The following is an 11,282-nucleotide window of genomic DNA, read 5'->3' on the forward strand; positions in this document are numbered from 1 at the left end:
AAAAGAATAAAAATAACAATGAAATGAAATCATTAAAGGTGGACTTGAAATATTTGAAATATAACATATATATGCACAAGAAACTAAAATAGGTGATAGATACTTATGCTCTAAATAAATCAATGTTCCTCTATGAGTTATCTAAAGAAGATAAATTTATAATATTTTTTGAAATTGTTTTTTTTAGAAATAAAATTTTGTATGTTAGTACATTATCTAAATTCTCAAATTTGATGTATTCACTTGTTTATTTTTTGATTTTTAGTTGAAAACTTATTTGTAATTATTGAAGTTCAAGTTACAATGAGATGGTAATATATGATTATTTGGTTTTAATATGTGTGTGTATATGGGGATGTGTATATATATGTATATATATATATATATATCTGTTCACAGTAATATAATTTTAAAATACATTAATAGGATGCACATAAAAACTTATGTGGATGAAACTTGATATAAGATTTAATGTTGGGTAGAAAAACTACAAGTTTTTGAAAATATATTTAGAATGTTTTTTATTTTTATATATTAAATTAATTTTATAAACAATTGCAATAAGTAAAAACTGCTGTATAAGTTGTTCAAATGCATGCAAAATATATTTCCAAATGTATTGTTTAACATTTTTTGAAGTAAGACAGACACTGAACATATAAAAATATAAATTTAAAAAATTAAAAAAATAGTTGATTTTTTTAAAAATTAATAGTAATTTCATTTTAATGAAACTAAATACACCAAAAATTTGGATAATCATGTTGATTAGATAATAATAAATTAATAATAATTATAGTTAAAGGATGTAAGAAGTAAAACCATAAATTTATATTTGAAATATAATATTATGACATATTTTCTTTCATTATGTATGTACAAATATATGATAATTTTTAAATTAAATACAGCATGACAAAAGTAATGTAAAAAATTAAGAGGAAAACCATATTGCTTAGTTATTGTGTAAGTTAATTATTAAAATTATTATTATCATCATCATCATCATCATTATTATTATTCTAAATTCACAATTTAATGGTAAAGGAATGCTAGGATATAATATGCAAACACTGTCCACAAAGAGAATATACGCATAGCTACATATACAATAATTTTTCATTTTCATATATGTAAGAAAATCCTGCAATTCATAAAGTTTTATTTTTATTCTAACATTCAATCAAAAATAGAATTTTTGATTTCTATAAATAGAAATATAGTCGTTTGAAACATTATTCTGACTCAATCCCTAACATTATTTGGATGTGATATTTATTACCACAAATATTTATTCCAATCAAAAATAAAAATTGAACAAGTGAATACATCAAATTTGAGAATTTGAATAAAGTTGTTATCAAGAATAACTGAAAATTTAAGACATGGTGGAGACGAGACTAATAGGGTCATAAAGTGGCAACGAGGGGGGGGGAGGGGGGAGGTATGTGGCATTAACAACTTCCTAAATCAACATTAGTTTATTGTTAGTAGATTAAAAGCAACAATATTAAATTAATATTGTATAAAACTTAATATATGGTTGCAGGTGTTTCGACTAATTTTGTCTTTTTAAACACAAGAAAATAATATTAAAATTAAAATAAACTTGTAAAGTGTATTATGAAGATGGATTTCAAAATTCAATTTTTCTTACATATCCTATTTTTATTGAAGATTTAGAATTTAAATAGTATTTAAGGATTAGTACCACAATTTTATAAATTGTCAACTTAAAGTTGATAAATATTATAAATTTTGATACATAATTATTTTAATCTATATACTTTTATTATACCATATAAAAAATATACATAATTAAATATTTTATAAATAATATGTTAGTTGTTGATGTTTTAAATTTGTTTTATTACCATTAGGCCACTTAATTGCATAATAAAGATATCTTTATGACTGGAAGAGAGAATAAAAGAATAAAACTTTTAAATTTTATAATTGATTTAATTAATTAATTTATATTTTTTTCATTGTTTAGATGGTTTTTTTATTTAAGATAGTAAGCTCAAATATCATAAGAAACAAAGTTGACATAGAATACATTTTTTTCTTGTATAACCTAAAAAAAAGCTTATCTCTTAGAATCAGCAACAATATTTTTTCAACAGCCACAAAGAATCAATTTCCAAAATAGAAAGTAAATGACTTTTTTTTCTTTTTCGAAATTAGTGTTCACGTAAATGAATAGTAAAAGTGGATCCTGAAATTTTTAATACACTTGCTCAAGGTGGCAACAACTAGAAGAAAATGAGTATAGCTTGTAGGACAGTAGACAATAGTGGTTCAAAGCAGGACCAGAGAGCCGGAAAGAAAACAATCTCAGAACAATGTGATGATTTCTATTAAGTTATTAAACTAAAAAACCTACAGCGAGCACATACCACATGATATCAAACTTCAGACCGTATGGCTCCAATAACATGACCTAACTAGAATAGCCTTCATTGCTCCAAAGAAAACGTGCTTAAGGAGTTGTTCAAACTTAGGCTCTGCAAATTATAGTCTATTTGTCAAAGGTGTTCTATGTTACTTCGCCTTAGAATTATTTGGTACTATCTTTTCTCAGAACTTGGTTACAAAGATTTAATTAAGCTAGTTACATATTTCGTGCAATTTGTGATGTATATACGAATAAATTTCTGCCAATTACTTTTCGTTCGTCAGCGAGGGATCAAGCGAGCTACAATTCAAATAGAAATAAAATATTGTAAGGAGGACTCGCTGTCTGTGAATAGCCTGACAATCCAGGTGAAGGGCATTCGTATTAGAAACATGCTCGGCAAACCATCTGCACAAGCAATTCTGATACCAGACTTGTTGCCTCGGGCTAACATGAAATTTAAACAACGCGAACTCATATAGACGATCCATAATTCCAAGTTCAAAAGAATTTAATGATTCATCGTTGTTCTATGGACACATCTTCGAACAAGAACTGAAGGTTCGAGGTGAAGGTGCACTGCAGAACGATCTAGGAATGTTGGAGTTGCTCGGATTCTTTAATGGACACCTCAGGAAGACAATGAAGCAGAAGTCAGTGTGTGAGCTCTCAAGTGTAATTCAGGTATGTACACAAACGGATTTATCTGGAAAAAAAGACGGTAAGAAAGGCTTCTACTCCTGCCTAACCGTTCTCTAGCACTACACTAATTCCGAATCATCATAGCTGAGAGATGGCACGAACTATGTAGCATATTAAGTACAGAAGCTTTCACAGGAAGATGAAGGGGTAGAAGTTTGAGGCTGAGAGGGGCTACAGGCCTACGCACGCTCTCCCCTGATGCGCCGCGCCAGCTGAATATCCTTCGGCATGATCGTCACACGCTTTGCGTGAATAGCACACAAGTTAGTATCCTCAAACAATCCAACTAAATACGCCTCGGACGCTTCTTGCAACGCCAAGACAGCTGAACTCTGAAAGCGTAAATCCGTCTTGAAATCCTGGGCGATCTCACGAACCAAACGCTGAAACGGCAACTTCCTGATGAGGAGCTCGGTCGACTTCTGATACTTCCGAATCTCTCGAAGCGCAACGGTTCCGGGCCTGTACCGATGAGGCTTCTTCACTCCTCCTGTGGCAGGAGCAGACTTGCGGGCAGCCTTGGTAGCCAATTGTTTCCGAGGCGCCTTCCCTCCCGTGGACTTCCTGGCAGTCTGTTTCGTACGCGCCATCGCTAAAACTGAAACTGCAAAGAAAACTTGAACTAAAACTGAAAATGCAGAATACAAATTCGAATCTGAGCAAAGCTGCGAAGATAGTCAGAGTAGGAGGACTGCAGGGACGCCGAACGAGAGAGAGAGAACATGGAAACTCTTTGACAGTCTACGAGCATTATATTGCTTCGATGAGGCGGGAGCCTGAGCCAATCTGGAGTGGCGGGACTTTGAAAGAAATGGCGGGAATTCCCGCCAGTTTTGGACCCTCAACGGTCCACAAGTTAGGGCTCTCGCAGAGCTGGACAGACGCCGTTCAATCCTCTCCTTATGACGATGTGCTTCAAATGTACAATGTTTCCCAATTGATTAATATCATCACTTGCGAGAAAAATTATTAATTATCAAAGATAATTAGTTATTAAAGGTGACACGCTCAAAACATGATATAAATCATAAGTTATTAAACATGCATCATAGAATAGAATTAGTTTCAGAATTGTAATTGATCATTGAACGTTGTCGATTTTAGGAGATTAATTAACCAACTAACCCTATATAATACATATAATATAGTCGTACAATACATATGAGTTGTATATAATATATTAGAAGAGGCTCATTTAGCAAGCCAAATGAAACAATTATGCATTGATTTTTTTTATTCTATTGTTTGCATTTTTATTTAATTATTGATTTATATTTAGACGTCTTTCTTTGTATTTCTCTCTCTATACAAATATATATATATATATATATATATATTCAAATATTTAAAAACATTTTTTTCTATTTTTGTAACATAATTAATGATATTACATTTTATTACTCCTCAAATATGAAAAAGGGAGTGTGTCGAGCATGAGGCTGCGGTGTAAAAGCGGTCATAGTGAACAAGGAAACTCTATGAATGGAGTTGTTTTGTCAAGCATGAAGCTGCAGTGTGAACGGGATCCGAGAACACTTGCAGAGAACCCTGTCCACATAGCACGAAGCTTCAGTGTGAATGGAACTACAGTGTGAGCGGGGCCTAATGACACAGACGAATCACCGTGCAGAGGACTCTGGCCATCTAACATGAGGCTGTAGTGTGAACAGTGCCCAATGACACCGACAGAGCCCCCCGCAGAGAGCTGAGTGCTAACAACCTCAGCCAATCGATGATTTTTGTAGACGAATAGACACCATTTTTTTTTTTTTATATATAAGCAGACATACAACTTGATCTTCTACGTCTGCACTTTTCGTATATAACATTTTTAAAATTATTTTTAAATTATTTTGGCTCAAGAGCACACATGACTTGAGCTATAACGACGTCAGACCAACCTTAGAACTGGTTCGTCTGATGGCAGGCTAAAATGTAAGGAAGTAACACAATTAGTGAGGAGCGGTTAGTAAACACCAATCACAACATCAGGTAAGATATGACGTGTAAGATATGAATATGATACACTAGAAATAGAAGAAATTAAAATAAAATTCACAATAGCAAGGTGAAGTTTACAGATGTAAAATTCTTGCAAAATAACAGGCCTTGAGAAGGATCAACGATGTCAATTCGGTGATATGAAATCCCCTACAGATAAGGGGAAAAAAACGGCCGAGTGAAGACAAAAGGTTTAGCGATTTGAAGGTCAGTAGACGAATGAAACAAACCTCATCAAGCCACCTGCATTGAAGCACATGCGAATTGAAATTACAGGTAAAAGGAAAGTGCTCACACTGATGCACCGTTGTCAGCGCTGCCACATCCAGGGTCCCTGATACTTGCAGCTTTCAGCGCATTCGGATTCCAGCACATGAATATAGCAATGAAAAAGTGGAATTCAAGCAACAATTTTAACTCAGATGATCCATACAATCAATATATATATATATATATATATATATATATATATGTGTGTGTGTGTGTGTGTGTGTGTGTGTACGGATTGAAACCAGAATGTAAATGTGAATCAGAACTAGGCAATAACTGAACAAATCCACCTGGTCGCGTCTTCTCCTTCTCAAACTCTGCACCTCATGCTGTGATTCGTTTGCTCCCCTGTAGATGCGAAGTGATCGCAGGACTTCAATGTGCCTCAACATGTTGTAACCTGTATGCCACACATGAAGTGCAACCAGAAAAAAGATACCCGCCTTCCGAAGGTCTAAGCTGTAAGGTACACTGAAGATCTATTGTCGTACCATACCTGTTGTCTAGTTTCCATGAGCTGAAAAGACAAATTCCATGAAATTGACGGTGATCAGCTCGACTAACTGTTGTTGATGCAAGACAAAAAAGGATGCAAAATTGCAAGGTTCTATTCACAAATCGACACCTAATCCGCAACCACGTCCACCTGCTGATGGAATTGAAACACAGTATTTGAAACACACTCCACCTAAAATCCACTCCACGAACGAGCAAAGTATTCTTGATCAGGACCTTGATAAAAAAAAACTTCTGTGACCTAATTTTCATAAACAATGGCTATTCTACGGTTTGAAGTACCTGGAAGGCATCCACTACAATGATTTGAGGCCTTGGAAACCAAATTTCACGAGAATTCGACGGAATTTCCAATGCCAATGCAGCAACTTCGATTCAAATTCTGAAAGACAAGTGTGATGTGCACACTCCCACAGAAACCCTAATAAACAGCTGCAGAGTTTTTGTTTTACGATTTTGTAGCTTTGTAACATCTTTGTAGGACGTTTCCTTTCTGAATACGTTTATGTGATACCTGGTTTACATTTTGAAACTAAAGTATTTCACACATCTTGTTTGACGTGAGCTTAGTGATACCAATTGAAATACATGAAATGTAGTTGACAACGCAAATAGTTGTGGTTAGAACATTTATATAATTGAATAGTTGGCAATATGTTTAATAGCACATAGTTTAATATGTTTATTCATTGACTGGTTTATTTTTGAGTGTTAGAATGTTAAAAATCTAGATTTAAAATAAATAAATAAATAAAATGGTGTTCGTTTGGTATTTAGAATTTGTATTAGTTACAATTATGGTGGCAACTATGATAACACTAATACTTGACATGTGCACATATCAAATTATTTGTAAACTATAAGTAAAATGATAAAATAGTTAGACTAAATCTCATGTTACTCTTGACTAAGATCCAAAATGCTTTTTAGAAACAAAATATGTATTGTCCAAACATTTGATTGTATCCCATCTAGAAAAAAAATCATATTTTATTACATTCGTATTAATACTCTTATGCAAAGTAAACTTTGCAGTATAACAGTGAGCATGTTATACAAAATGCAGTGAATACTTGAAAGTCTTTCGAACTGGATTGTGAAAGGACATCATACAAATGAAAGAGTCAGTTGAACAACATTATAATTCAATTAATTGTATACACTTATGGCAATCAAAGCTTCATATGCAACAGGATGAAGCCCACACAACAGTCATCAGGAGTAAGATCCGAAGTGAAGGGAGATTATGAGCTCAAATCAGGTGAAGCAAGACTACATTAAACGTGGGAATTTTTTCTCCTGCCGAAAACAATATTAAAACACCAAAGTTTATCGAACATGGCTTAGAAAAATTATAGTTTTTTTTTTTAGAGATTTTACTGTTGATTTTTGGGTCGTTATAGCAGGCTTTACTGTGAGAATACTTGTTGAACATCAATATCAAAGTGGATGAGTGTGGATCTCAAGAGCACACTCCGTGCACGTGGCCACCTGCCATGCTCAGCTCAATCAATCCTTAATGCATCACGAGTCAGCACTGCTAATCGTTTGGATTGGTTCCAAGATTGTGATCAATTGAATTGAAAGAGGTCACTAGGAGGAAGATACAGCTCGAACTTAATAAACATAAACGAGCTTGGGAGGGCTAAAACAGTAACGACACTAAAGAATAGACAAGTGTGCGGGAGTGGATGTATACTTCAGCAGCTCATGAAGGCAACACTGACGCATACTCGACTGATAGCAAAAACAAGACTATGCACATTCAATCAGAACAGGACAACGAAAGAGAACTGAATGAAGAGGGTAGAAAAAAATTGTTCTTTTGTCCAGAACCTAGCTCGAGCCAAAATGATGGGTAGATTAATGTACATGTGTGTCAGATCTCAGCGATCCGCTGCGGAAGGTGGACTGAAAGCCATGGGTTATCACCCGACTAATGGTGATTTCTCCTCTGCAAGTTCGCTAGTACTAGCTTGATCCTCTACAGCATGAGGAGCTGACCGATTGTCTGAATCTGATGATTTGCACAAGTAATACAAGACACTTACCATAATGGCGTCGAAGAGGTACACAAATGAGTGCATACATACGAGCAATGGCGCTTCCCAATATTTGTCGTGGGCAGCCGATGGATTCGTGTTGCGAATGATGTGGAACTCAAATAGAACATCCAGCAGAGTGGCGTTCACGTTGGTGACGAGGAATAACAACAGAGCGACCTCGAACCTTCCCTTGAGTAGATTAATGCTGTGGACTAGGGCTGGGCGACCATGAGATCCTTCGAGAGCAGTAACCACGTAAGCAAGATTACACATCACGTTCGCATACGCCAGTCCCGCTGCTAGAACGAGTCCAACCATAGTTGCGACAATAAAAGTGGTCATACCGAAGATGGATCCCGTATGAGACGCAAACCACAATAGTGAGGCAAATGCAGCGGCGAAGGCCAAGAACACAGCGCATGTCCACATGAAAGTTTGCATAAGCAGTAACCAAATCCTTTGCAAAACGTCCACCACCTCCTCCAGTTCGAGTCTCTTACGACTGTAGGTGGCGGCTACAACGTATGCTACACCTGCCTTGAGCAGAGGAGAGAACAATGCCGAGAATGGAATGTCCACCATGTTCGACATTAAGATTTCCGCTAGTCTTCTATATCCGGCTCGATGCGAGTGTTGCTTGAATCTTTGCTCCGCCGCGAATTGCACCGTTTTGACCCAATGATCCATGAAGGGAAGCCGAAGCAGCACATGAGAGAGAAGGATTGCGGATAACGGTACTGCTAGGCACAATCCCAGGATTAGAAGAATGACGTTGTATTTTCGGAGGATCGTTGTGGATTCTTGGAGGAGATCCAGAATCTGCATTGCAGGTTGATGTTCAGAGTAACCTGCCCATCGGGCACTCTCCAGCTTGGCCTGCTTTTCACGGTAAGAAAAATACTCGAGAAGAGCTTCGTCATCAGAATCCTCCGGGGGTTCAGGTGCCACAGTCTCCACCACATCCGAGACTGGCTCCTTTATCTCATGCTCCCGATCCATTGCCCTAACTCTTCCTGACCTCCGATTCAACCCTAATGTCAAGTTTCGACTTGTGTCAACCCAATGGGGAGCAATAATATCCCCAGCTAGGTTGCTTCATCTCTCACTGATGATTAAAAACCATCAAAATCCCGAACCAACGCTTAATTAAAACCAGAGCATCCGATTCAAGTTCAAGTGGGTCTACATGAAGTTCACCACGTACTCAGAGCCACTGCTCAAGCCAAAACCAAATCATCTAATCCACAAATCCAATCCTAAAAACATGAAATGAAATAAAATAAAATACAACACTACACTATCCCTACCCCTACATTCGCATCACCATTGAACCAAGATTGTCTCTCTCTCATAATCAACACAAACACTACATCGATCCGTGGGCATCGTATCAAGCAGCGCCGCCCACCCTAAATCCAGCGATCTAGACACAAAAAATGTGAATCAACAACAACGGCAGTCCAATCGATTGCCCTGTCCTTCGATCGAAGTAGCCAATACCCATATCTAAACCCTCGTTAACGGCGACAAAACCCCAACCCCAGGAAGGGTGTAACCCTGGGAATAAGGGCTTCAAACGCTAAAAAAGATATGCACTACAAAGCTAGTTGCACCCTAATTCCGATCCCTCCCCTCCCTCGCAGTGTCCGCCAACATTGATCGATCTATCTATCTGTCGATCAATGTGTGTGCGTGTACAAACATTGAATCAATCGCTTGCGAGACTCGTAATCAATCAATATCATTGGCTTCGCAACACGGCGAAGGATCACGCACTCCCTCCCTTCTCCACCTCCTCCACGCACCCACCACCCCGCAGACGCCGCGCGCGGTGAAAGGGGGCGGAGCGATATTCGAGGCCCATCGGTAACATAGTGGGAACATCTTGGGAACTGAATGGAGACTTCGTGGGAACATGGGGGCATGGGAATCGAGGACACAATGCGTACCGAATGACTGTGTTCTCAAAGTTAAATACGATGTGCGAATTTCTGGGAACGACCGTTCGTTAGTGCGTAGTCTTACTGGTGAGTGTTTGTGACACAATAGAAATATTTTAAATAATTCTGGTAAGAAAAATAAAGTCTTATAAGGAATCCTGAAAGTAATTTTTCGGTGAGAAAAATGAACAATCAAACCAATTGTTAAATGAGAGATAACCAAGTATAAAAAATTTAAATTTTACATAGTACAAATATGCGCACGTCCAGGTCCCATGGTCCAGTGGTTACGACTTTGGACTTTGAATCCAAATACCCGAGTTCGAATCTCGGTGGGACCTAAGAATGAAATTAGGGACTTCTCCGAACTTTTTTTCATGGTGAGTATGACCATGGTGCCTCCAGTCTTTGTTGGAGTGAGCACTGCGATCCATTTCCTTTCTATATCTATATAGTTATCCACATGTGTGTGGTGGAGTCAATCTATAAAGTTTTGGTTGCTTTTGCACAAAATAAATATAAAATAAATGTCAATCAATTTCTTGCTCATTGAATTTATCGGTCATATTTCAGCTGTTTTCACATGTGAAATTCGAGAAGGTAACATATACAAGAATAAATAAATAACCAATCACGTATGCTCAATTAATCAAACATGTATTATTGTTGAAAATAACTATCTGGAAGGACTTAGCAATTGAATGTGATTGTAGACATACAAATTATTTGTTATACTTAAATAACGACATGCATTCATACAGTGTGAAATGCAAAATTGATTAGGATCATGTCAAGTTTGATCCTTTTTTACACAACATAGAATTCAATTAAAGTTTGCCAATCTGTATGCTGTGGTTTTCTTTGAGCTTTTGTGGTGTTTGTGCTGATGTAGTTTAATCAAGTTACAAAACAATAAAAAGTAAAGAATTGTCCATATAGTTTAAGCGGTCATTGCATATAAATAAAGAACTTAATATGAGAATGTACAAATAAGTGAGGTAGAAAATTATAATTTAAGATAGAATTTAATTTAATTTAATTATTTGGATTAATTTTAAAAAAAATATATATAATTTTCAAGTTATTTAGCTCAAAGAGTAAAAAAGACAAGAATAAAAATAATGATATTCCATTTTTACAGTTTTCATTTGATTTAGTCTTACATATATTAAAAAATTATTCTTATATACGTACATATATATACATACACAAGTATTATATGCAAGAAACAATAGGTAGTGAGGCAAATCCATATATTGCTTCCATTCCTAAATTTAACAAGGATATCAAATAGTAGAGGGTCTTTTGAAAATGATAAGGATGAATCTTGATACATACATAATGGTTAGAAAGCTTCTAGTATCATATTAGTTAATACATTTAATACCATTAAAAAAGAATGTAGCTTTA

The 11,282-nt window shown here is 35.9% G+C and overlaps 2 protein-coding genes, 1 long non-coding RNA gene and 1 other non-coding gene across 4 annotated transcripts; 2 read left to right on the top strand and 2 right to left on the bottom strand.

The window, feature by feature from the left end:
* Positions 1-2,888: 2,888 nt before the first annotated feature.
* On the bottom strand, positions 2,889-3,862 carry LOC112285416 (uncharacterized). Its single transcript, XM_024526233.3, has one exon. It carries the CDS (start codon positions 3,688-3,690, stop codon positions 3,280-3,282), a length of 411 nt encoding a protein of 136 aa, XP_024382001.1. The 5' UTR covers positions 3,691-3,862; the 3' UTR covers positions 2,889-3,279.
* A 1,465-nt stretch (positions 3,863-5,327) lies between these two features.
* LOC141045670 (uncharacterized) lies at positions 5,328-6,424 on the top strand. Its single transcript, XR_012217972.2, has 2 exons — positions 5,328-5,494; positions 5,726-6,424. It is a non-coding gene; the product is annotated as an uncharacterized LOC141045670 (long non-coding RNA).
* Positions 6,425-7,815: 1,391 nt separating this feature from the next.
* LOC112285960 (uncharacterized) lies at positions 7,816-8,931 on the bottom strand. Its single transcript, XM_024527385.1, has one exon. It carries the CDS (start codon positions 8,929-8,931, stop codon positions 7,816-7,818), a length of 1,116 nt encoding a protein of 371 aa, XP_024383153.1.
* A 1,210-nt stretch (positions 8,932-10,141) lies between these two features.
* On the top strand, positions 10,142-10,213 carry TRNAQ-UUG (transfer RNA glutamine (anticodon UUG)). The gene has a single exon. It is a non-coding gene; the product is annotated as a tRNA-Gln (tRNA).
* The last annotated feature ends 1,069 nt before the right edge of the window (positions 10,214-11,282 follow it).

This window comes from Physcomitrium patens, chromosome 8 (assembly GCF_059467195.1).
Source record: "Physcomitrium patens ecotype Gransden chromosome 8, ASM5946719v1, whole genome shotgun sequence".
In the NCBI taxonomy this organism is placed as follows: domain Eukaryota; kingdom Viridiplantae; phylum Streptophyta; class Bryopsida; order Funariales; family Funariaceae; genus Physcomitrium; species Physcomitrium patens.